General features: G+C 43.1%; 1 protein-coding gene across 1 annotated transcript in view; it reads right to left on the bottom strand.

Moving 5' to 3' along the window:
* LOC142244275 (enoyl-CoA delta isomerase 2-like) overlaps positions 1–22,643 on the bottom strand; it is a 52,492-nt gene extending 29,849 nt beyond the window's left edge. The window contains exons 1-3 of the mRNA XM_075316485.1: positions 22,548–22,643; positions 22,113–22,343; positions 5,838–5,923 (exon numbers count right to left, since the gene is read on the bottom strand). Coding sequence (XP_075172600.1) covers positions 5,838–5,888 — 51 coding nt within the window. The 5' untranslated portion in view covers positions 5,889–5,923; positions 22,113–22,343; positions 22,548–22,643. The remainder of the gene's footprint in view (positions 1–5,837; positions 5,924–22,112; positions 22,344–22,547) is intronic.
* Positions 22,644–27,792: the final 5,149 nt, after the last annotated feature.

The following is a 27,792-nucleotide window of genomic DNA, read 5'->3' as shown; positions in this document are numbered from 1 at the left end:
TTCATGACCCGTTCATTTTTTTCAATTCTGACCAGTGTCACTTTGACAGGTAATAACTCTGGAACACTTCAACGGATTCCGGTAATTGAGTCTTTTTCGTGACATATTGTATTTCATGTTAGTGGTAAATTTAGCACAATATTTTTTAGCTTATTTGTGAAAATCTTGGAAATTTAGCAACATTTTCCAATTTTCTAACGTTTATACCCTTAAATCTGAGAGTTAGGTCACACAAAATAGTTAATAAATAACATTTCCCACATGTCTACTTTACATCAGTGCAATTTTTGAAACATTTTTATTGTTAGGAAGTTAGAAGGGTTCAAAGTTCATCAGCAATTTCTCATTTTTACAACAAAATCATTTTTTTTATTTTTTTTTTACAAACCACATCACAATTGGAGGTGACTTTGAAAGGCCTAGGTGACAGAAAATACCGAAAAGCGACACGATTCTATGAACTGCACCCCTCAAACTGCTCGAAACCCTTTAGATGCTTCAAAAGAACTAAAGCAATGTGAAAGGAAAAAAATTAAAATTTACTTTTTCCCACAAAAATGTTACTTTAGCCCCACATTTTGTAAGTTCACAAATATAACAGAATAAAATGCACCACACATGTTGTTGTGCAATTACTCCTGAGTATACTGATACCCCGCATGTGGTGGAAAGCTACTGGTTGGGGGCATGGCAAGGCTCGGAAGTGTAAGAGCGTCATTTTACTTGAATGCAAAATTAGTTGGAATCATCAGCGGACGCCATGTTGTGTTTGGACACCCCCTGATGAACCTAAACAGTGGAGCTCCACCACAAGTGACTCCATTTTGGAAACTAGACCCCCGAAGAAATTTATCTAGATGTTTGCTGAGCACCTTTAACCCCCAGATGCTTTACATAATTTTGCTATGTTGAGCCATGAAAATGAAAGAATTTTTTTTTTTTTAAAAAAAACCCACAAAAATCTTGCTTTAACCTCTAATCTTTCATTTTCACAAGTGTTACAGGAAAAAAATGCACAGCACCATTTGGTGTGCAATTTCTCCTGAACATGCCAATACCACATATGTGGTGTTAATCTACTGTTTGGGTGCACGGCAGGGCTCAGAAGGGAAGGAGTGCCATTTAAATGCACAATTATCTGGAATCATTAGTGGATGTCATGTCGCTTTTGGAGAGCCCCTAAGGTGCCTAACCAGTGGAGTTTCCCCCACAAGTGACCCCATTTTGAAAACTAAGCACCTTGAGGAACTTAGATACTTGGTAAGTACTTTGAACCCCCAGGTGCTTCACAGAATTTTATAATGTTGAGCCGTGAAAATGAAAAAATACATTTTTAACCACACAAATGTTGCTTTAACCCCAAATTTTTCATTTTCACAAGTTACAGGAGATAATGTACCCTACAATTGTTGTGCAATTTCACCTGAGTACCCCAGTACCTCATACGTGGTCGAAAACTACTTTTGAGGCACAGTGCAAAGTGAAGAAGGGAAAGAGCACCATATTTGAGTTCAGATTTAGTTGGAATAGTTTGCGGGTGCCATGTCACATTGGTAGAGCCCGTAAGGTATCAGAACAGCAGAAACTCCCAACAAATGACCCCATTTTACAAACTGCACCCCTCAATGAATTCATCCAACGGTTCAGTGAGCATATGGACACCACAGGTGTGTTACACTATTGGGAGGTGAAGAAAAAATAATTACACTTTTACCACTAAAATGTTGTTTTATCTGCAAATTTACAATTTTTTTACAAGGGCAATAGGTAAAAAAGGCCCCATAATGTGTTATACAACGTCTCCTGAACGTGGCAATACCCAACAGGTGACTGTACAGTGCTGTTTAGCTGCACCACAAGGCTCGAGAGGGAAGGAGCACCATTTAATTTTTGGAGCACAGATTTTCCAAGAATAGTTTGCAGACTTCATTTGCAGAACCCCTAAGTGGCAGAAGTGAAGAAATCCCCTAAAGTGACCAAATTTTGAAAATTACACCCCTCTGGGAATTCATTTATGGTTGTAGTTATGATTTAGTCTCCAGAAAACACCCATAGTGTCAAACGCAGTCAATGTTGCAGAATTAAAAATTGCACATAAACCCTTGTCATGCCCAGTACATTGTAGTGCTCGTACAATGTGTCCAGGTCATGCTCCTGTACAGCTGCACCCTGTAAATTAAGCAGACTCTCCTCACTACAACAATGCCAAACGTGGATGGTAACTGTGGTTTAGGCACATTATGGGGATCAGAAAGATTTGGGGCATTTGGATTTGGGAGAGCAGAATTTGATGCATTTCTTTTTTGAGAGGGGGAAGCCATAACGTTATTCCAGAGCCTTTGTGCTACTGTCGCGGGCGGAGGAGGGGACGCTGCGCTCTCCCACTGCTCGGGTCCGGCTGCCGCTCCTGCTGCGGCTGCTGCTGCTCGGTGGTGGCTCGAGCGGTGGGCCGGATCCTGGGGACTCGAGCGGCGCTCCTCGCCTGTGAGTGAAAAGGGGATTTGATTGTGGGGATTTATTGTCCGTGACGCCACCCACGGTTGTGGTGATAATGGTGACACCACCGCTGCTCTGGACGGGGATCCCGGGAGCGGTGACAGGGAGCAGCTTGGTTGTTATTTCTCCCCTCCGTGGGTGGGGGGGGTTGGTTGTCCTGGGGCCCGGTGATGGGGTAGGGATGGATGGCAGGCGGGTTACGGGGCCTGGTGAGGTGCAGGGTCGCGGGGGCAGCGCTGTGCCGCACGGCACGGTGGTACTCACTCAGCCCAATGATGCACATAGAGTCTCTGCTGAAACAAACAGCTGGATGGATGGGTCCCACAGGCGGCTGCGGTGTTTTTCCCCTGACCCCAGGTTGGTAATGTAAGTCCTTTCCTGCACCTTCCGTACGCTCCTCCTGCGCTCCGGTTTCCAGCTGGCTCCCAGATTCAGTACCGGTGGGCCACCGCCCAGCCCCGGCTACCTACGGTTCCACCAACTGTCTGCCCGGCTCCCTGCAGACGGCCACTACCGTCTGCCTCACTCTCTGCACGAGGGCCCTAGGCTCCAACCTAGGCCCCAGTCTGCATCTGCCTCTCTGCAGACCTCCTCTCTCTTCCTCTCCTAGACTTGTCTGGACCTGCTTCCTGCCTCAGGCCAGCTAGACTCTTCGGTGGGCGTGCCTATCTGCTTGACTCCGCCCACCTAGTGTGTCTGTCTGAACCCGAGGGAAGGAATCAGGTTTCACTGGGGATGTCTGTTGTGAACTGCTGGGGGTGTGTGTGTGTTGTTACCTGTGGCCCCTGGCTTGTCCAGGGCGACACACTACCAGTAACGTGGAAGCCTCCTATATTTCTGTTAACAAATGATGGACCTAAGTGGGGACTTGTATTTTTGTGGGTTGAGTTGAATGCTATTTGGCGGCGATTTTGGTACGGAACATTTTGCATCAGCTCCCATGTATCTTGTGCTCTATGCTGAGCACTTACATCAATGTTTCCTTCTACATCTTTGATTCAGGTGAAACCCCCGAGGGATCCATTCACTATATTAAGCCAGTAGAGTTACTCCGGACTCAGTTTTCCCTCTGTTCAACAGTGTCTGTCTTTTCAAAGGTGAACAAAACTGTTTATGACCACACTTTTGTGCACGCCTAAAAAGACATGTAAAAATATGAACACCTCCACACTACAGGACAGACGGAAGTTCAACGTGACTCCCTCTGCCTCATTACAGTGAATTTTCCATTGAGAATTTTGTCTGAATCACGTTTTTTCAGAGATTTACATGTAATCCCCGATATGAGCACTCAGAATAGAGCGCTAGATAAAGATGAGCAGAGCCTTACTGCGATTTTTGGGAGGTAGAAAAAACAAATCAACAGCAGTTGAAGAATTAGCTTTATATATTTAATTTCTTACACCGTTTAATGTGTGGTATATCTGATTCGCCTTTATTCCTCTGGTCAGTACAATTACAGCGATATTATATTTTTATAGTTTTTTTTTCAGGTTTGGCTACTATAACACTAAAAAACGCTTTTTTACAAAAATAAAATGTTTTTTAGCATCACCGGATTTTGAAGGCAATAGTTTTTTTTTATTCTCCGACAGTCATGTGAGGGCTTGTTTTTTGCGGGATGAGTTGAAGTTTTAATTGGTACCAATTTGGGCCACATAATATTTTAATCGCTTTCTATTCTGTTTCTTGTGAGGCAGAAACATGAAGAAACAGTAATTCAGGAATGTTTTTTTTTCATGTGGTGTAATCAGAGAGTCTGAATTGGTGTCACGTGACTCAGAAGAGGAGCGGAGTGATGCCAGATACCGGAGAAGATGGCAATAGATGAGTATATTAAACAAATACTGATGCTACAGTACACTAACATTAACACAGGTTTTAGGTGGGGAAAAAAAATTATTGGGGTGTTTCTGTAAGAGCAAATTCATAAGCTTATGCGACTAAAAAAACCAAAAACATACAATTCTAAAAAAAATGATAATAGGAATCAAACAGCAGGTTTCTTTCATTTCAGTTTTCAACTCTTAAGGCCCCTTTACACACAGACTTTCTAGCGATCCCACCAGGGATCCCGACCTGGCCGGGATCGCTGGAAAGTCTCTAAACAGTCGCTGGTGAGCTGTCAAACAGGTAGATCTGTCTAACGACGCAGCAGCGATTCGGACGTGCAGAACGACCTCGCTGGTTGTTGGGGACGTGTCACACAGCAGCTATTTGACGACTCACACCTATGTTAGGGGCGTGGTGTTTGGCACTGAAGCCACCTAGGTGTCCTTTTTACACGCCCCTCAGCTCCGATTGGTGATCGCTAGTACATTCTTGTTGGCGACCTCGAGCTTGGAAAGATTGTCAAAAGTCGCGCTTGTATGTCCTTTGTTCCTGAGCTTCTGTTGCTTAGCGGATCTTTGTAGAGTTCTCTGTGTGGTGACTCCACACTGGTTTATCTATACAGCATCGATACAGCTTCAATCAAATAATGCTTACCGTATAGGCTTTATAGTATTGCAGACTGGAGAACTCTCTAATGATCCGCAAACCAGCACGCTCAGGAACAAGGTAGCTTTAAAACAAAGGACGGAAGCAATAAAGTTGCCTTCTTTTCAGTGAAAGCCGCCCAATCAGAACGCAACAGCGACCACCAATTGGAGGTAAGGGGGCGGGAAAGGGAACGCTATAGCACGCCTACCGACTGGGTTCTAAGTCGCTAACAATGTCAAACACACCGATGCATGTGTCAAAAACACCGATGCATGCTGCGCAGCGGGAAACAAAAGGACCAAAAAATGGTCCTGAATGATTTGTAGCAATCAGCGATCTCACAGCGGGGGCCAGGTCACTGATGCGTGTCACACACTGCAATGTTGCTGGGGAGGTCGCTGTTACGTCACAAAACAGCGATATCGCTAGCGATGTTGCAGTGTGTAAAGGGGTCTTTACAACATTTTTCATTCTGAACATGTGCACATACCCTTAGTTTACTGGGTGCAGCAGTGAGACAGTTTTCTCGGCTGCAGATGTAGAGCTCGGAATGCGGACCTCTATAGCCCCGCCCACACCACTGATTAAACACTTCTTGTGTATATTGTATATTGACAGAGCTGCTAATCAGTGGTGGGGGCATGGTTGGACTAGGAAGCACAAGACAGCATGTCCTATTACCATACCGTGCTGATAAAACACTGATGGCACTGAAACAGCAACACACAGACAGGTAAGTAACATATCCCTGGAATCATGCACTCAGCCCTTATATCATGGATACTCTCAGATTACATAGGAAAAACCTGGTGACAGATTCCCTTTAAGCAAATTCTGTTTAGCTCATTAGATTGTTTTACCTTGTTGAAATTGTTTTTGTACTTCCTCGGTGAGTGTCCGACTTCTGTCATCTTTATATGAGTCGCTTAACGCTGGCTTTAGTTCCCTGAAGTCAGAGAAATCAGATATTAACAAATGTTGTGGCCAAAGGTCAAATTTCACTAATTCTGTTCATAGGTCAAGTTTTACAAGGATGGTACGAGTAATATATAACTTAAAAGTAATACGCCCTTATAAAACAAACAATGTAAGGATCTGGATGTAGACATTTGTAGTTATAGCTCCACCTCAGTAAGGGCAAATTCAGTTGCGGATTTGTTACAAAAACAAAATTCCTGCAAATAACCAAATCATGAATTTCAGTATGAGAGTAACCACATGGATTCATTCAAGTCCTGTTAAATGTGACAATTTCTGTAAAAAATAAACAACAACAAAAAAAAAAAACAAATCCGCTGTGTTTAAATTTACACTAATACTTTAGTATCATCTGTGGTTTGTGATGTTGATCAGTATTTTTTTTTTTTTTTCCTTTTTGAGCGGAGGGTGAAGGTTTCTACCTGTCTGTCTCTAAGACATGGCGCCCTGTGGGTAAATCTAGTCTTAGCCAATGAGGCATCCAAAATTTTAAGTGAACAAGGACTTGTGTGCAAGGGCTGTCCAATGAGGTACGCATTAATCTAAACTATTATTATGTGTTATTGGACCCACACTACAAGAGCTCAGGTTCTACAAGCACAGCTGGGAATCTGTAGCATGAACCCACTTTTCATCCCCCCCCCCTCTACATGAGGGCTCATTCACATGGTTTTTGGTCCTAGTGCTGTCCGTAAATGTTTTTTATCATATTCGGACTAATTATATTCAGTGGCGTAATAAAGGTGAGCAATTTTTTCCCCGGATCTGCGTGTACAGAAAAATATAAAATAAAATTGCACCATGCAGTAATTTCTTTCCTGAATCGGATGAGACTCATCCATTCAAGTATACCTGTGCACTAAAAAAAAAACAAACAAAAAAACAAAAAGGTTCCATTTTTTACAGAAGCATTGTGAGTTTTTCCCATAGGAAACTGTACATGGTCTTGTAGATTATTAATAGCAACTGCTGAAAAAAACCCCCACAAAAACAAGACAGACTGCACATGGACGGGTTTTAAGGATGAAACTGATTTTTTTTTATATTGTATGATCGTGTGAACTAATTCTAATGTTGAATTGCCATGAAATAACTCAAGACAAGCGGCACCAGCCCCTCCGAACATCCATGGGTCCTCTCATCTTCATTAAAAAACAAAAAGCAACTATGCCTCTCTCATCTCTGTTTGTGCAATTGTCTACTTAAACTAAAGTCTTTATTACCCTGTGATTAACATTAGTGGACTAGAAATACATGTGCATAGCAGTCCGGCATGCCCTCTGCTGTAATTGACACCTCACTGTCAATGCCCAATCTCCATTGATAGCCAGGTGGGGGCAGGACAGCTGTCTCAGCTCTGCTACACGCTTAAAACTCAATTCCTTGATTGTGTGAGAACAGCTGCAGCCAGTAATCTAAGTAATACACTGTTGGATTCAGAATTTCCTTGCCTACATTATGTTGCTGTCAGATGAGATAGCAAAAACCTGCTAACAGATTTCCTTTAAATAGTGCCATATTAGAACGAATTACCCAATTAGAGAACCATAGGAAGCGATGAAGGTAGACTAGAATGGTCAGCAAGTGAAATGCAGTTAAAGTCTCAAACCTAATATATTCATCCAGGACAAAGCATTTCAGCTTGAAACGCGCGTCAGGTGTGCTTATCTATCACTTATAGGTGACTGGATTTAATTTACTCTTTTTCCTTACAAGTAGGTCCCAATACATTGGGTTTGTGCCTTTAACAGTTATGCATTTCACTTTTAGACTGTTTTAGTCTAACTTCATAGCTGCCTATGGTTCTCTAATAGGGCATTTCATTCTCCTATGGGCTCTATTTAAGTATTATTATGATATTAGGGATTTTTTACATATTGTGTATACACACACACACACCTCATTATGTGTATAATATAATATAATATATATATATATATATATAAAAATATAAATAATTACATACACACACCTCCTTATGTGTGTGTATATATATATATATATATGTATATAATATATATATATATATATATATATATATATATATATATATATATATATATATATATATATATATATATATATATATATATATATATATATATATATATATATATATATATATATATATACACACACACACATAAGGAGGTGTGTGTATGTAATTATTTATATTATATAAACATAATATATATATATATATATATATATATATATATATATATATGTATATATATATATATATATTATGTTTATATAATATAAATAATTACATACACACACCTCCTTATGTGTGTGTGTGTGTATATATATATATATATATATATATATATATACACACACACACACACACACACACACACACACACACACACTTCATATGAATTGTGATCATTGTCACATCCCTTTGTATTGTGAGCTTATTTTTATGTACATTACTGCTCACCTTCTTACTGCATGCCAGGAGTCTCCATTCTATATTTCTTTGTTTTACTCACCTGTTTTGGGCTTATTCCCTTTACTTCTTTTTATTTTAAAATTGTATAAATAAAACTGATATTTTTTCTTCGTGGGCTTGCATTTGTGTTTTTTTTTTCCAGGGTCATTAGTTTATTGATTGATGTGTTAAGTCCCTACATACAGATTGTGGCTATTGGTGTATTTATGCTCCAGACACATGGAAAGGCGTGCACCTCTTCATGGATCAGGCACGGCTAACTCTAGCATGTCTCCTCATCAAGACAAACACCACCGGCCTTGAGGAATCGGGGCCTAAATGACGCCGAGACTGTTGCATTGCCATTCACATAGATTTGATGGTAATTACACAGATGACAAATCATTTCAGGTGTTTGTGTTGTGAACTATTTGGCATGCAATCCTGCCTTTTATCTATTTTGGTCTTTTATTCCCTTAACCCCTTAGTGACGGAGCTAATTTTCACCTTAATGACCAGACCAAATTTTGCAATTCTGACCAGTGTCACTTTAGCAGGTTATAGCTCTGGAACGCTTCAACGGATCCCACTGATTTTGAGATTGTTTTTTCGTGACATATTGGACTTCATTTTAGTACCAAATTTTGGACAAAATTTTTTGCGTTTATTTGTGAAAAAATATGAATTTTGGCAAAATTTTTGAAAATTTTGAAATTTTCAACTTTTGAATTTTTTTTCCGTTAAACCAGAGAGTTCTGTGACACAAAATAGTTAATAAATAACATTTCCCACTTGTCTACTTTACATCAGCACAATTTTGGAAAAAAAAATATTTTTTGTTAGGAAGTTAGAAGGGTTCAAAGTTTATCAGCAATTTCTCATTTTTACATCAAAATTTACAAAACCATTTTTTTAGGGACCACATCACATTTGAAGTGATTTTGAGAGGCCTAGATGACAGAAAATACCCAAAAGTGACACCATTCTAAAAACTGCACCCCTCAAAGTACTCAAAACCACATTCAAGAAGTTTATTAACCCTTTAGGTGCTTCACAGGAACTAAAGCAATGTGGAATGAAAAAAGCAAAAAATAAAATTTTACCTAAAAATGTTGCTTTACCCCAAATGTAATCAATTTTAGAAGAAATAACACAACAAAATGGACCCCAAAACTTGTTACCCACTTTCTTATGAGCGCGGTGATACCCCATATGTGGTCAGAAACCTCTGTTTGGGCAAATGGGAGGGCTGGGAACACAAGGAGCAATATTTGAAGTTTGGAAAGCAAATTTGGCTGAAATAGATTGCGGGCACCATGTTGCATTTACATGTCCGCTAAGGTACCTAAACAGCAGAAACCCCTCACAAGTGACGCCATTCTGGAAACTAGACCCCTCAAGGCTTCTATCTAGGGGTATAGTGAGCATTTTGGACCCACAGGTACTTCACAGATTTTGATAACGTTACGTTGTCATATTGAAAATTTTCATTTTTTTCTCAAAAATGTTGCTTTAGCATTAATTTTCTTACTTTTTCAAGAGGTAATTCCAAAAATTGGACCCCAACGTTTATTACCCACTTTCTTATGAGCGCGGTGATACCCCATATGTGGTCAGAAACCTCTGTTTGGGCAAATGGGAGGGCTGGGAACACAAGGAGCAATATTTGAAGTTTGGAAAGCAAATTTGGCTGAAATAGATTGTGGGCACCATGTTGCATTTGTAGGGCCCCTAAGGTACCTAAACAGCAGAAACCCCCCACAACTGACCCCATTTTGGAAACTAGACCCCTCAAGGAATTTATTTAGATGTTTGGTGAGTACCCTGAACCCCCAGGGGCTTCACAGAACTTTATAGCGTTGAGCCATGAAAATAAAAAAATTTAATTTTAACACAAAATTGTTACTTCAACCATGTAGCTTTTTTTTCACAAGGGTAAAAGGAAAAAAAACACCATAAAATGTATTGTGCAATTTCTACTGAGTTCGCCGATACATCATATGTGGCGGAAATCAACTGTCTGGGTAAACGGCAGGGTGCGGAATGAAAGGAGCGCCATTTGACTGCAAAATTGGCAGGAATCATTAGCGCACGCCATGTTGTGTTTGGAGACCCCCTAAAGTGGCTAAACAGTAGAGCTCCCCCACAACTGACCCCATTCTGGAATCTATACCCCTCAAGGATGTTATCTAGGGGTATAGTGTGCATTTTGAACCCACAGGTACTTCACAGAATTTTATAACAATAGGTTGTCATATTGAAAATGTTCTTCTTTTTCACAAAAGTGATGCTTTAGCACCAAATTTTCCACTTTTATAAGATGTAACACCAAAACGTGGACCCCTCATTTTGTTACCCACTTTCTTACGAGTCCAGCGATACCCAACATGTAGTCAAAAACGTCTGTTTGGGCAAACGGCAGGACTTGGAAGGGAAGGTGCACTTTTCAAATTTTGGATTATTTGATTTGCAGAGCCTATGTGTTATCAGAACAACTGAAAACCCACATAAATGGATTTTTTGTACATTTTATCTTGGAGTGAAGGGCAAAATGTGGAGGAAAATACCGCCAACTATATGGCAGACTTGTGCTTGTTCCAGAGATGAAGGAACACCAGGAGGGCTAGAAGGACACGTTAATTTTTCAGAGACTGGTCGTACAATGTCTGTTTAGCATCATCAATCCCTATATGAGGGACAATTGTGCCAGACGACATGGTACATCATAACAGGCTCCTACCTGCCAAGGTCGGAACCGCTATATGCACAAAACAACCAGTCCCCCACAGGGTTATAAAAGTATTGTCCAGTGCAGGAGGTTCGGCAAGAACCATGCAGTAAAGCCCATGGTGTAAAATTACAGAACAGCTTCAGATCCTCCAATAAAATTATCATGCCCGTATCACCAAGACGTAGTTGTAATAGCAGTCAGACTAAGATGACTGGTGCTAACACTTTGTGAGTGATCAAATCTTGGAATTATTTGTCAGATGATCAGATGTTTCAAGAACATTTGCGGGGTCCACATTCTGGAGTACGCAGACGTGGGCATATGACGAGAATTTGTCTGCATAACACTTCGGTATGTGAGTGATCAAGTCCTGGAATTATTTGTGAAATGGGGTAAAATGTGTTTTACTGATGAAAATAGTAAATTTTATTTGACAAGTAACACAGGGGCTCACTACACAGGAAATATAAATGTTGTGAAAGAAAAACCCTACCACACAATTTGGGAATAGTGTATGATGTCTAATAATTGTGGGATGTGTGGTAGATCTCGAAGCAGGGGGTAACACAAAGTCCTGGCTGGGAAGGGCACATGGGACAGTAATATCTTGATTCGCTCCTATTGCCCTGTTTGCTGCAGACCCGGCACCTTTTTTTAGGACGGTTTTGGGTGGGAGTAGGAGGCATGAGACGCATAAAATGCCGTTCCGTTAGTCTCCGGGCATTCTCTGACTCGAAGGCTGCCTCTGGTGCCGCTGAGTCAAACATGAGGGACTCAATAATTTTTTCCTGGTATTGCAGAAATGTGAGGGGCCCTCGTGATTTTTTATACAGTACAAAACTGTTGTAGGTAGCAATCTGTATCAGGTAGATTGCTACCTTTTTGTACCAGGCCCTCGTTTTCCGCTTTACCAGGTATGGTTGGAGCACCTGGTCAGACAGGTCCACGCCACCCATAAACCTGTTGTATTGGGTCACACAGAAGGGTTTCTGTTTGTCCCTGGTGGCTCCCCTCTCTCTGACCGACACAGTGGTGTCCTCATGCAGGGTGGTGAGCATGTAGACGTCCTTGCGGTCATTCCACTTTACGGCAAGCAGTTTGTCACTTGCCAGTGCGAATGACGCCCCCTTGTCTAGACGTCTGGACACTAACTGTGCCGGCAAACCAACACGGTTTTTCCTTATTGTCCCACAGGCCCCTGTATTTGCAGCATGGAGGGATTGGTATAGGGGGATACTAGTGTAGTAGTTGTCGGTGTACACGTGGTAACCTTTACCAAGAAATGGCGTCATTAGCTCCCAGACAATTTTTCCTGGGATGCTAATTGTCTGGGGACAGTTGGGTGGGCTTATTTGGCGGTCCCTACCCTCATAAATGATAAAGTTACACGTGTACCCGCTGGTGCTTTCGCACACTTTATATAATTTTATGCCATACTTGGCTCTTTTGGAGGGGATAAACTGACGGAATGAGAGACGGCCCTTGTAGCTCATTAGGGACTCGTCAACCGAAACATTCTCCTCTGGGCTGTAGGAAGTTAGGAAGGACTCTTTCAGGAGGGATATTAGGGGTTTCAATTTATTAAGGCGGTCATAATTGGGGTCAGTTCTTGGGGGGACTTGGGAATTATCACTAAAATGGAGGAATCTCAATAGGGTCTCATATCGGGTTCTGGGCATTATGGCTGCAAATACAGGGGTGGCGTGGACAGATTTGGTTGCCCAGTAGGAGCGTAAACTGGGTTTTTTCACTATTCCCATGTTGAGGGTAATGCCTAAAAATTTTTTGATTTCCGGGACGCTTGTGGGGATCCAGGAACGGGAATGCACAGATGTTGGCTTTTGGGCAATATATTGGCGGGCGTACAAGTTGGTGTGGTGGGTGATATGCTCAAGTACTTGTTGGTTAACAAAAATTTGGAAAAAATCCAGTGGGGCAAAATTGGTGACATTTATTTTTATGCCAGGGTCTCCTATGAAAGGGGGAATTTGTGGGGTAAAGGACGGGTCGGGGTTCCAGAGAGCATGGGGGACTGCAGAACTAGGTCCTGCCCCTGACGCTTCAGCAGCGGCGACTAGCGGGGTGTGGGACCCCGTGGAGGAAGCCGAATCGTCACCGCTATCCGAAAAATCTCTTTCTGAGGCCGATTCGGTCTCTGACCCAGAACTGCCGGAGGCAAGTAGTGAGTACGCTTGCTCTGCCGTAAACATCCTGCGGGCCATGGTTTTTGTTTTTATCCCTGGCTAACAAAAAATAAAAAAAAACCTAACACTAGTATTTTTTTTTTTTTTATATAAACCCTAAATTTTTTTATAAAGATTATAAAAAAAAATATTTAGGGGAATGACGCAGCGAGGGATGACGGAATGATGGAGGAGGGGATGATCACAGGGGGGTGATCAGAAAAATTGGGAATATGATGATCTTTGTGAATTTATAAATTTTTCTCTCTATATGGCAGCACGTAGTCTCTCTCTCTTCTCTCCCAGATCAACTACAAGGGAGAGAGGAGAAAGGCAGACCTAAATGCTGCCATATTTATCAAATATTGGCATTTTGACTACTGTGATAGGATCTATCACAGTATTCAAATCTAAACAGCCAATCAGAATTTTTTTTTTTTTGTTGCCGGGTGCAGGAGGCAGATTATGCCAAGCACACTGCGCATGCGCCCGCCATTTTCCAGGAGAAGGGAGGAAGGGGGGCCGCGGGGGACCGGGGGACCGGGGGGCCCAACGATCCTTTATTGAGGTACTGTGCGGGGGCGGTGGGGGAACGGGGGATCCCAGATCGGGTGGGAGATACCGGGATCTAGCGGATCGGACCCCGGTGGACCGGAGGGAGGGCTCTGGAGAACCGGAGGGGGCTCCGGGGAACCAGAGATCTCCGGTGGACCGGAGCAGGGATCAGGGGGGAGGACATTTCCCTCCGATCTGAAATGTTTGATCATTTCAGATCGGAGGGAAATGAATGCGGCGGCAGCAGCAGCAGCTTTCAGCGCGCCGGCGCCATCTTGCAAGGTCTGGAGAACCGGAGGGGGCTCCGGTGACCAGACAGCTCCGGTGGACCGGAGGAGGGATCAGGGGGAGGACATTTCCCTCCGATCTGAAATGTTTGATCATTTCAGATCGGAGGGAAATGAATGCGGCGGCAGCAGCAGCAGCTTTCAGCGCGCCGGCGCCATCTTGCAAGGTCTGGAGAACCGGAGGGGGCTCCGGTGACCAGACAGCTCCGGTGGACCGGAGGAGGGATCAGGGGGAGGACATTTCCCTCCGATCTGAAATGTTTGATCATTTCAGATCGGAGGGAAATGAATGCGGCGGCAGCAGCAGCTTTCAGCGCGCCGGCGCCATCTTGCAAGGTCTGGAGAACTGGAGGGGGCTCCGGGGAACCAGAGATCTCCGGTGGACCGGAGCAGGGATCAGGGGGAGGACATTTCCCTCCGATCTGAAATGTTTGATCATTTCAGATCGGAGGGAAATGAATGCAGAGCCGGCGGCGGCGGGAGTTTTCACCGCGCGTCGGCGCCATTTTGGATGTCCGGGGGAGGGTGGGGGGTGGGGGGTGATTTTCTCCGGTACCGGGGGCTTTGGGGGCACTAGGGGCTTATATTTCTTTATCATCTGACATGTTTGATCATGTCAGATGAGAAAGAAATTAGTAGTATTTGCCATTTTTTTTTTTTTAATGTTGTCGCCGGTATACGGTGTATACCGGCGATCACATTATCGGGGAACAAAAAAAACACCCCGATTCATAATCTTGGGGGGTCTCAGCTACCCCCGGTAGCTGAAACCCCCGAGATTTTTCGTCACTGGGGGGCGCTACAACCTTTTTCCGGCCTGACGTCTCAAGACGTCGGAACAGAATAAGTACCCTGTTTTTCCGACGTCTTGAGACGTTAGGCCGTCGCTATGGGGTTAAAGATCCAATAAGACAACATCCAGAATTTCAAACCCTTTCATTGAGTGAAAGGAAATGCACTAATATTAAAACCAATTGCAGATTTTTCCATTTTAGGGCTGAGATTAATTAAATACCACCTCTGGGTATTTATCTATACAATATGGCATATTGGTCACAAATAATGATGGGCGGACCTGGGCTCTAAAAGTCCGGACCTGCACGGTTTCAAACGTACCAGGCGCAAAATTATCAAGGAATTCTGGCTAATGACCTGGATCCAGCACTCTGATAATAAAAAAAATAAAAAAAAATAAAATAATATATCAAGCAGGGCTATACTTACTGAGCTTCTAGCATGGCTGTTACTGCTCCTATGGCCTCTTATTCTTTTTCAGGGGCCACACATTAGGCTCATGCATATTTACTGATTTCCCTGCCCATCGGGGTCTGTAATTGGAAGTTTCAGACACTCTGCCATTTAGTCTGGGAGTGTCTGGCTGCAACCAATCACAGACCTTGTCTATGGATATATATATATATATCATACAGTATAATAAATAAAAAATTGGTGCAAGGTCCCCCCATATTATGACACCAGGACAGATAAAGTATACGGTTACAGGCTGCAGCCCACAGCCATGCGCTTATATTGGCTGTGTATCAAACTAAGAAGAACCAAATGCAGCTTTTCTTTTAACTTATTTAAATAAATAATAATAAAAAAAGAAAAAGGCATACAGTGCCCCCAAGTTTGATAGCCACCCATGATAAAGCCTGACAGCTGGGCCTGGTATTCTCAGGCTGGGGAGATTCATGGTTATTGGGAGCCCCCCAGGCTAAAAATAGCCTGCAGCCACCCAGGATGGTTGCATCCATTAGATGTGACAATCCCAGCACTTTACCTGGCTCTTCCTGATTGCCCTGGTGTGGTGGCAATCATGGTAATAAGTGGATAATGGCAGCCTACAGCTGCCAATAAGCTCAAGCTTAGTAGTAGGATGCATCTATGAGACCCCCCCATTACTAATCTGTGAGGGAAAAGAAATAAAGATAAAACACCGAAAAATCCTTTACTTGGAATAAAATGCAAAAAAACCTACCCCTTTCACCACTTTATTAATTCTCAAAATACCTAGGTCCAAAGTAATCCACATGAGGTCCCACGATGATTCATCTCCGCGACATCTGAAATTACAGTGCTTGATCATGGAATATTGTCTGCAGTTACAGCATGTGGACATGGTCCATGATCGTGGGCTCTAATTTCAGATGTAGCAGAGCTGAATCGTCGAGGGACCTTATGTGGTTACATTATACCTGCAGAGGTGTTTTTGGTGTTGATAAAGTGGTGATAGAGGGTGCTTTTAGTCTTTTATTACAAATAAAGGATTTTTTCGGTGTTTGTCTTTATTTATTTTCACTTACAGATTAGCAATGGGGGCTGCAGGCTATTTTTAGGCTTGGGGCTCCCTATAACTATAACCATGGGTGTCCCCAGCCTGAGAATGTGGTTACATTATACCTGCAGAGGTGTTTTTGGTGTTGATAAAGTGGTGATAGAGGGTGCTTTTAGTCTTTTATTACAAATAAAGGATTTTTTCGGTGTTTGTCTTTATTTATTTTCACTTGCAGATTAACCCCTTATTACCCTGATTGCTACTGCATCAGGGCAATCGGGAAGAGGCAGGTAAATTGCTGGAATTGTCTAATCTAATAGATGCAACAATCCTGGGTGGCTGCAGGCTATTTTTAGGCTTGGGGCTCCCTATAACTATAACCATGGGTGTCCCCAGCCTGAGAATGTGGTTACATTATACCTGCAGAGGTGTTTTTGGTGTTGATAAAGTGGTGATAGAGGGTGCTTTTAGTCTTTTATTACAAATAAAGGATTTTTTCGGTGTTTGTCTTTATTTATTTTCACTTACAGATTAGCAATGGGGGGGTGATCTTAGACGCATCACATTACTAATCAAGGGCTTAGTGGCAACTGTGGGCTGCCATTAACCCCTTATTACCCTGATTGCTACTGCATCAGGGCAATCGGGAAGAGGCAGGTAAATTGCTGGAATTGTCTAATCTAATAGATGCAACAATCCTGGGTGGCTGCAGGCTATTTTTAGGCTTGGGGCTCCCTATAACTATAACCATGGGTGTCCCCAGCCTGAGAATACCAGCCCCCAGATGTTGGGCTTTACCATGTCTGGGTACCAAATTTGGAGGGGGGGGGGGGGGGGGGGAGACACCTCACGCTGTTTTTTTTTAAATTTAAATTAAAAAAAAATAACAACATCATCAACATGTGGTTCCTCTTAGTTTAACACAGCCAAGGTAAGTGCATGGCTGGGAGCTGCAGCCATAGGCTTTAACGGTACTGGGTATCATAATATGGGAGGACCCTATGCCAATTTTTTTATTTTTATACCACGATAGATGCACATAGTGTCTGCAATTGGAAAAAGTCAGCTGACACACTAACTCAGGGTGCGGGCGCGTCTGACTGCAACCAATCACAGACACCGGTGGGAGGGGAAAGCAGTGCATCTGCATGAAGGTAAATGAGTGGCCCCAGAAGTGAATCGGTGGCAGCGGGAGCAGTTACAGCTAACTCGGAACCTTGGTAATTATAGCGCGCCTGCTCCTATCCCCCATCTCTTGTATCACCATTTATAAATTTAAAATATTTTATTGTATTTCATGAAAAGTAGAACAAATCATAACACGTAATTATGTAACACCCCTGGACTATCAGGTCGTCACAGGGTACTGCACAAACTGCCCTTCCGTGCGGTATTCCAAGTCCCTCATGGTTCTGGGTCCCTATCTTACGGTGCCTCCAACAGCAAATCAAATCCTACATACACACTGCACCAGACCCACCAGGCACACCAGTGGACGGCTTGAGTGGAATAGAGTCGCCAACCTGGGGGGTCAGGGAGGGGAGGTGAGGAGTGTAGTGAGTAGTCAGAGTGTGTAGTGAGAGGAGTGAGTGTTGTGAATGTTAGTTATGTTTTGGCTGCTGGGAGGCTCCCTCTGGTGGCCAGGAATGGTTTGGACTTGGACCAGGTGTGTTGTGCAGTGGGTGTTTCCTTTGCTAACTCTCTGCTTATTTAAATCCTGGTCTGATTGCAGGCTGTTTCCAGATGTCAGTTGTTCTTTGTATCTCCAGCCTGCTTAATCCTGCTCTACACCACATCTTCCCCAGATAAGTGCTTGCTCTTTATTTATTGTCTGGTTCTTTTGTTTATCTGGGTTTGTCATTTGCTGTGGTTGGTTTCAGTTTATTTGCTTGCAGGGATTTTCCCCCTTAGTGGATTGTTCAGGAACTCCCTGCAGTTCTGTGTGGAGTATAGCTCCTTTGGGTCCATGTGTTTGTGGCTTGTTGACTTTGTTATGATTCTTGTTTTCTGTTCATTGGTATGACAAGGGCACCTGGTATAGGACGGAGTTCAGATCGTGCAATTTGAGAGCCTTTTTGTACTATCAGGAAGTTGGTATTTTGCAGGGTTTTTCTCTGGCCACCATCAGTCTCTTTCCTGTCCTTTCCTATTTTAGTCAGCGGGGGCCTCACCTTTTGCTAATCCTGTCATCTACCTGTGTATTGTGTTTTTCCTATATCACCGCAGTCTTTGAATGTGGGGGGGCTAGCTATTCTTGTCTATTTTCTGAGGCATCTTTCCTACCTTTAGGATAGTTAGTTCTCGGCTGGGTTTGCGGTGCACAGGATGTTAGTTCACCCCTCGGCTACTTCTAGTTGTGATGGTTAGTAAGGGGATGGCGGCCAAATTAGTTGCCAATGCTCTTGTCACCTTTTGCCAATGATTTGTGGTGGTCTTCCATGGTTCCGGATCATAACAAGTGAGTGAGAGGAGGTTCGGTGTGGTGGCTCCCAAGAGAATCTGTCTAGGTTGCAGACTGTGGTCTGGACCTAGAGGAGTCGGACCCCCGGTGGCAGGGGATTATGGCTAGGTGCCTGGATATGTCGAGGAGGACGGTTAGCAGCCTGGCACTGTCACCGGTCTGGGACCAAAGGCACGGCGGGGTACACGGACCCTAGGTCGGGGAGAAGCTTCAGGCAACCCGGCAATTAACCTGAGGAGAACAAATCCTTTATGATCTGTTCTCATCTGCTCCAGAATCAGGGCACTAGCGCAACAAGGGGGATAGGGCCTTCCAAACAAACGGTTCAAGAAAATCCCAAGCGTGAGCCCTGAAAGCAGGCGCCCACACTTAGCCACAGTGGGGAGCGGGCCCGGCAAGTTTCAGCCTACTGGGCCACTGCGTTGAACTTAAACTTAGTGCCAGGAGGCAGGTCACGGATCACCAAGCTACACTGTAGGGGACGGGACTCGGACGAGCTTCCCTCAAGCGGCAGGGGAGGGATGACACTGACAAAGAACAGACATCATGGGCCATACGCACCCACAAGTTAGACCCCCCGCCATGCACTAAGTCAAGAACCCATGCATGGGGCACCACTAGGTGATACCCTCGGTAGTCCGGCAGCCCCAGACCTTCCGCATCATTCGGTCTGGTCAGAACACTGCCTCGTATTCTAGGCCGACCCTTGGAGCAGACAAATTGAATGAATAATTTTTGAATCTTATGCCAGTATGATGCAGGGATGAGAACGGGCACCGTCTGCAGAAGGTATAACAATCTGGCCAGGACTGTCATTTTGAGGGCGCCAACCCTCCCAAACCAGGACATGACCCCCTGATGCCATGTGGCCAAGTCCTTCTCCAATTTAATAAGGAATTGTTGAAAGTTAAGTAAGAACAATCTGGACAGGTCAGATGGAATGGTGATGCCCAGGTACCCGATGATATTGCTTTGGGGCCACTTAAAAAAGTAATTGGCCTTTAAAGGAGGAAAATAAATTTTGAGAGAGGGAAATGTTCAAGGTCTCCGATTATCAAGGTTTATCTGGAAGTTGGACCATTTACCAAAGTTTTCCAACTCGGACATCAGAGACGGGAGTGCCACAAGCGGGTTGATGAGATAGATAAAAAGATCATCGGCAAAAGCTGAGCATTTGTATTCCTGGTTTGCTATCTGAATCCCGCAGATGTCCAAGTTGGCTCGCAGAGCAGCTATGAGATGTTCTATCACCAGAATGTATAGTAGAGGAGATAGGGGGACACCCCTGTCTTGTCCCATTATGAATGGTGACAGAAGCAGACAGAGTGCAATTAATCTTTATGTGAGTGTGCCGCCCCCATGCCAGCAGCCGGCACTGCTCGGATCCGGGCCTGCTGGGGTAGTGGCCCGAGGGTCTCCGGACCCGGGGGTCTCGCGGACACGCCGAATAAAATGGGGGGACGTAGATGTTTGGGCTAGGCCATATTAAGTTTGTGACGCCACCCACAGTGTGTGGCGAGTTGGGACACCACCGCTGCTGTGATGGGGTACCCGGGGGAGATGTAGCAGCAGCTGGATGTTAACCCCTCCGTGGGTGGGGATGGTTTCCCCGGGGCCCAGTGTCTGGTGCAGGGTATAGCGACAGCAAGGTGGAGGTTTGATTACTCACAGTCAATAAATCACACAAGTCTCTGGTAAACCAAGGTGCTGGTGGCCGGTGCCACGGCCGGTTGCATTCGGGTCCCCCACCCGGCTAGTGGTCTCTATTCTTTTCCTCTGCACTGTTTTGTGTAAGGTGGACTTCCTAGTCTGAAACTCAGGAGTCTGCTCCCGGCTGGATGTGGCCTAAGGAGCCGTGTCCGCAGACGCTGGCCCTTGGGATCTATGGCCCCTGGCGGTGACCTCCTATCCCTATCGGTGGGCTTTTGTCTTCTATGAGGGACTTTGGGTGTGACAGGACCTCAAGTCCTGGCCTCAATCTGTGAATTAACCAGTCTGCTTGTTTCCGGTTTTGGCTTCAGGGTTCGAGTACCCCCCTTTGTGCTCTGGTTTCCGGGTCGGTTCCCCGTGTCGGTACCGGCGGGCTACAACCCTGTCCTGGTCCACCTCGGTTCTGCCGAGCTGTCTTCCCATTTCTTGCTGACGGAGACCACCGTCTGCCTCCTAGCCAGAGGCACCAGGGCTCCTACCCTGGTACCGTTCAACTTGAACTTTCCTGATGGAGCTACACTTAGCTCCAGCCCACACTCTTCTCCAAACTGAACTACCAAGCTTAACTGTCTGTTTTCCCACCCCGGGATGTCTAGACCCCTGGGTGGGCGTGTCCAACCGCCTGATCACGCCCACTGGTGTGTGTCTTTCCCTAAGGGGGGGTGACAAGGGTTTTTGGTTGGCTGTGTGTTTCCTAAGTGGGGAAAGGTGTTGTGCGGGCGCCTATTTGTGACTACCTGGTTTTGCCAGGGCGTCACATGAGCCGACGGGAAATTAAGATGATTTAGTGTTTGAGAAAGTGACTCCCAAGATATCCTGTCAAAGGCATCCAGTGACAGGATCATCAAAGGAATACCCTGGGTAGGAGCATAGTGAATAATGTCCAAGGTTTTGAGGGTTTTATCCCTAGCCTCTCCTCTCGGGACAAACCCAACCTTATCTAGGTGGATGAGATCCGGAAGGAGAGGATTTAGCCTGTTGACAATAAGTTTAGCATAACACTTGATGTCTACATTAAGCAGGGAAATCGGTTTGTAGCTTCCGCATATGCTTGGATCCTTACCCGCTTTGGGGATGACTGTAATATGCGCAGATGTAGAGTCTATTATTAGTCTATTTCTATCTACTAAAAAGGTGGTCTCCGAAATTGAATTGAAAGACTGCAGCATCAGGGGAGCAAGCAAAGCCGAAAAGGATTTATAGAATTTTATTGTTAGCCCGTCTCGACCCGGACTCCTCTTGCCAGGTACATCCTGGATAACATGCAAAAGTTCTTCAAGCGTAAACGGGGCCTCAAAGCTTTCAATTATGGCACTATTCAATTTTTTAAAGGGGGAAGGTGGGGGGAGGGGACTGATAGTGGTGTTGGGGGGCAGATTGTACAACCTAGACTAATATTTATGAAAGGCATTTGAAATCTCCGGGTGGTGTGCACCAGCCTGTCTGAAGAGTCCTTGATGCAAGGGATCAGGGCTGTTGCCCTTTTGGCGTGCAGTGCATTAGCTAGCATCCTACCTGGTTTGTCGCAAAACTTGTAAAACCTGCTCCTGCCCAATTGGATAATGTGTCTATATGAGGAGTCCAATAATTTTGACTTGGCACGTCTCTAGCTCCCCTCGGCGGCCAGATCTCTCCCACGCTCACTTCCACGGAGGTCCCAGCAGTGCGATCTGTCTCCCGTGCAGGCCGCATGGACGTCCCAGGCTTCTCTCTCCAGGAGCTGGAGAGGGAAACCTCCAGGCTGTGCTGCGGAGATGAATGAAAAGTACTTAAAGTTCAGATTGTGACCTTCGCTCCAATATAAACATTGCAGCTATTCAGGAGGAACAGAAAAGAACTCCTCTCACTGTGAAGAGGTCACCATAAACCAGCAATTCCCACAGTATACACAATACTCGCATTAATAGATCCATTTATATAGACAGAATTGTGTGGTGTAATGTTCCTTACCGATCACTGCTGTATGAGCAGAGGAAGGCTGTGACTTTCCTGCACTGTTTCTGGATTGCAGCTATGGTGGGTCTGGTCTTCTTTCCTTTGAGTCTTGCGAAGTACACGCCCCAGTGACAAAACGTTTGTTAACACCCACTAGACCGTAGCAAAGTTAACTCATTGGTTGCCAAATACTTTGCTAAAATCTCTGCAATAGCAAGGCGAAATAAAAAAAAACAAAAAAATAAAAGAAAAACCCCACAACACATTTTATTCAGCTCTGCATCATTTATTACAATTGTGTGTACAGTTCAATGTGAAAGTTTAAAAATAAAATATATATATGTATATATATATATATATGTATATATATATATATATATATATATATATATATATATTTGGCAACTATTATCCGAGACACATAATGTGTTTTTTTTCTGTGGATAGAGATGTGAGAATAATTCTGTTTTCTTTGTCCCTAGTGCACTGACATTTTTATTGATACTAGTTTGGGGCACATCTGATTTTTTTAACAGTTTTTATTGCATTTTTTTGTTTTTTAAAGAGAGGCGGTGACCAAAACCCCCCAAAATCATGGCATGCTGAGTAATTCTTTTTCCATTTATGACATTTTCTGTAAAAGTTAATTTATTTTAGATTTTTTTTATACTAGACTTTTACGGATATGGAGATACCAAACATAATAATTTTTTATTTGTAGTGGGGAAAATAAAGATGATTCAGATTTTATGTTTTTATTTTCTACATTTTTTATACTTTTTTTTATTTATTTTTTTTAATATGGAGTACAGCAGTCAAATCGTCTCACTCTTGCACTCTGAAAACTGACGCGGCTCTGTCCAGTCAGTGTAAAGCCTCATTCAGACAGCCATGATGCACAGACTTCTGAATGAGGCTCAACTACTTATAGATTATAGATACGTTTTTAGTATTCAGCGTAAAATGTGTTAGGCTGTATGCGCGCTTTGCGTCGAGGTAGTTACAGTTCTAACTGCATCCTCTGGCAGAAATTGCCTTTGTCAAATTTGGTGTTGACCAGAAAAACGCTATAAATACGCTTGCGTTTTTACCGCGTTTTAACTGCTTTTTCACTGCTTAAAATCAGATGCGTTTTGACTACAAATACAATGCTAAATAATGTTTTAACATACAAACACTATAAAAAAAAGGAAAAAAATGATAAATATAAATATTAAAATTATATAAAAAAATGGCTTATTTTACTAAAATGATAACTGTGTGCTAATATTTATGCATAAATTACATTTATTTATTGATTTTCATACATTTAATTGTGGTACTATGTGTGTGTGTGTGTGTAAAGGGATATATCATGCCATTAATATTTTGTCAAAAATGCATGCATTTAATTGGTCCAAAAAGCATGTTTTCTGCATCAAAAAAGCATGTTAAATTCTAGAATTTTCAAGAAGATTGCGTTTTGCAATTTCTCATTGACTCCAATGTTAGCAAAACGCTGCCAAAACGGCAAAAACAATTGACGTTGCTTCTTTAAACGCTGAGTTTTTGCCAAAATGTCTGAAACTAAAACGCTGTGTTTTTAACAGCATTGTGCACACAAGAAAACCCTATTTCCCATAGACTTTGCTAGAAAATCAAAATGCATGCCTTTTGGCATTAAAAAGCTTCAGTTCAAAACGCTGCGGAAACGCATGAAAAACGCTAAGTGCGCACATGGCCTTAATCACAGTCTTCATTGGGGGACACTGAACGATGGGATCGTCTACTGTCACCTGGAGGCTGACACTATTATTGTTCTGTGTCCCCCAATGCGGAGAACGAGAAATAAAATTTGTATCGGAAGAACGCAAATTTCTCTCTTCTCTTGTGTCATTGCTTCTTCTGATTTATTATGTGCAATATGAATATATAATTATGATTGGAAAGTGGGCATTCCATGATTATGCACATTGTAGATATTTTTAGAGAAATTGTTATATTCAATGATGATTATATATTTATTTTACTCACTTACATAGCGCCATTAATTCCATAGCACTGTACAGACATGATAATCACTGTCCCCACTGGGGCTGACAATCTAAACCCTCTGTCAGTATGTCTTAGGCATGTGGAAGGCAACTGGAGAACCAGGAGGAAACCCACGCAAACACGGGGAGAACATACAAACTCCTTGCAGATGTTGTCCTTGGCGTGATATTAACTCAGAACCCCAGCGCTGCAAGACTGCATTGGTAACCACTGAGTCATCATAGATTTTATATAGCCATATCTATATTTTATACATCTATAAAAGCAGCACTCCAAAAATTTGTGAAAATTAATGGCCTTTAAAGTCCAATAAAGTCCATTAACTTTCCCACATTTTTTCAGGGCTGCTTCTGTTTTGATATATTTTTAGTCCCCAAAATTATTTTTTTCTTCTTTGTATTCTTTTTGCTATTTTGGACAATCAGCTCCCATAAATTATTTAGTTTATTGTGGTTCATTTTGTAATTTATTTTTTCTGCATAAATATGCAAGACATGAAGAAAATAATGATGCAAAAAAAAACACTGGACAGTGAGAAATTTCTTGGTTGCCGAAAGCTGGACCCTGAGATATACAAGGCCACTCCCCCTGGCCTACCTGCTTCCATTGTCCCCATTTTCTCCATTAATAATAATATACCAATAATAATATAATAATAAGAATAAACCATGGCTATTAAAATTCTTGTCAAACTCTTCTGCCCACCAACGCTTGAGATCAGAAGAATTCCCTACACACTAGAGTTTGTATTGACACTATCAATCAGTTATTTATTGGAGTTCACAATACACAGTGGTGCGATGTAGAGCATTCCATAAAATGTATATGGTAGACAACATTCAGAAGTTTTGATACTCCTTGGTCTTTTTCAATGCCACTGTGATATAAAAGGACAAATCATAAGGCTTTCTCTGTGTTAAGTAATAGTGTAAGAAGATGATTACATAAAGGAATATTTACATATTATTTATATAGTATGTTATCATAAAGGTATCATGTGGTTAAGTAGTCTGCAGGAAAAATTAGTGGTGGAGAAAAATAATAAGACTTAATAGCAATATGCTAGAATGCACACAACTTTTAAAACAGAGAGAAGAAAATACTTGAGTTTTTTTACGCATAATTTTTTTGCTAAAAATGTTCAAACATTACACGTTTATAAGGACACACATCAGATTCAGTGTGATCAACAAACCATGGTGATTAGTTGTCTATATTTCACTTTGAAACAGCAGATTGAGATCTAGGCACTGATTTTTTTTATGTTGTAAATATTGAAGGACTCTATATGGTTAACAAAAATTGTGGCTGCAGACGTCACTGCAAAGCACTAAATATATGTACTTATGCTTTATTTTGGACCAATAGATGACCATCACTCTTTATGCTTAAAGCACTTAAGGTGATTATATGGATCTCAAAAGTTTAGCTGTAGTGTTAAAATAGAGTACTTAATGATAATTACATCAATGTACTTGTACTGTCATAAAGCAGGACTGGTAACTGACCAGGATTGCCTGTTAAACAGTGTTATTATTTCTATTTGCATGTCTCTGAGGTTATGGTAACATTTTCTGGTTTGTTAAGCACACTGAATCTGATGCGTGTCCTTTTAACACTAGAAGTCACAGAAATTTCGAGCTCCCCCTGAAGTCCCGAAAGAGGGTCAAATGACCCTTAAGCTGGTGTCACACACAGCGACAACGACAACGACGTCGCTGCTACGTCACCATTTTCTGTGACGTTGCAGCGACGTCCCGTCGCTGTCGCTGTGTGTGACATCCAGCAACGACCTGGCCCCTGCTGTGAGGTCGCCGGTCGTTGCTGAATGTCCAGCTTCATTTTTTGGTCGTCACTCTCCCGCTGTGACACACACATCGCTGTGTGTGACAGCGAGAGAGCGACGAAATGAAGCGAGCAGGAAGCAGGAGCCGGCACTGGCAGCTGCGGTAAGCTGTAACCAGCGTAAACATCGGGTAACCAAGGGAAGACCTTTCCCTGGTTACCCGATATTTACCTTCGTTACCAGCCTCCGCTCTTGCTGCCAGTGCCGGCTCCTGCTCTGTGCACATGTGGCTGCAGTACGCATCGGGTAATTAACCCGATGTATACTGTAGCAAGGAGAGCAAGGAGCCACCGCTAAGCAATGCGCGCGGCTCCCTGCTCTCTGCACTGTGACATGTAGCTGCAGCACACATCGGGTTAATTAACCCGATGTGTACTGTACCTAGGAGAGCAAGGAGCCAGCGCTAAGCGCGGCTCCCTGCTCTCTGCACATGTAGCACAGTGACGTTATGATCGCTGCTTCTGCTGTTTGACAGCTAAGCAGCGATCATAACAGCGACTTACAAGGTCGCTGTTACGTCACCGAAAATGGTGACGTAACAGCGACGTCGTTGTCGCTGTCGCTTAGTGTGAACCTAGCTTTAGTCCAAACTGACCTAACTACTAGAAACTAAATGGCTAAACTCATTGGAAAACAACAACCTCCTGTGGTGCGACAGTAATGGCCTTAATTACAGAACAAAAGACGGTGATTATAGGATGTTAGTTAAAATCCTTCAGATCATTCGACCCGTCTCTGGGTTACAAAGGTAGAAATGTTAAATGACCCCTCCCTGGGACTTCTAGTGTTAAACGTGTATAAAAAATTTAATAAAATATGTTTGAACATTTTTTGCAAACAAATTTACTCATAAAAGACTCAAGTATTGTCTTCTCTTTGTTATAAAACTAGTTAAATATAGTCAGCATACTGAATGCACAGCCGGATTATAAAAATCTGGAGATTGACGTTTATGCAATGCATGCAAAATGTAGTGGATAAAATGTGTAGTATTATCAGAAATCTATGGTAAGGTGGGTAGTGATGGGCGAACCCGAACTGTTGAGTGTATAGTGTTCCTGCACACGATCCCGAACACGAGTTTTCCTGGGAAGCTCGTGTTACAGATTGGGGCCAGGGGCTGTAAAAAAACAAAAACGCACATTATTAAAAAACATTATTATACTTACAGGTCCCGCGATGCGTCCTGCAGACTCTGTTTCTTCCACGTCCGATCATTGCTGTGTCCCCCGGAAAGCACTAAAGGACCTTCCATGATGTCATAGCCATGTGACCAGTTTAGTGTGAATGTTGTACAGACATTGGCTTACAGACTGGTCACATGGCTATGACATAATCGAAGGTCCTGTTAAAGGAGTTGGCCGACATAAACTCAAAAAT

This window comes from Anomaloglossus baeobatrachus, chromosome 6, assembly GCF_048569485.1.
Source record: "Anomaloglossus baeobatrachus isolate aAnoBae1 chromosome 6, aAnoBae1.hap1, whole genome shotgun sequence".
NCBI classification, from domain to species: Eukaryota; Metazoa; Chordata; class Amphibia; order Anura; family Aromobatidae; genus Anomaloglossus; species Anomaloglossus baeobatrachus.
This window is presented reverse-complemented; position numbering and strand designations above follow the sequence as displayed.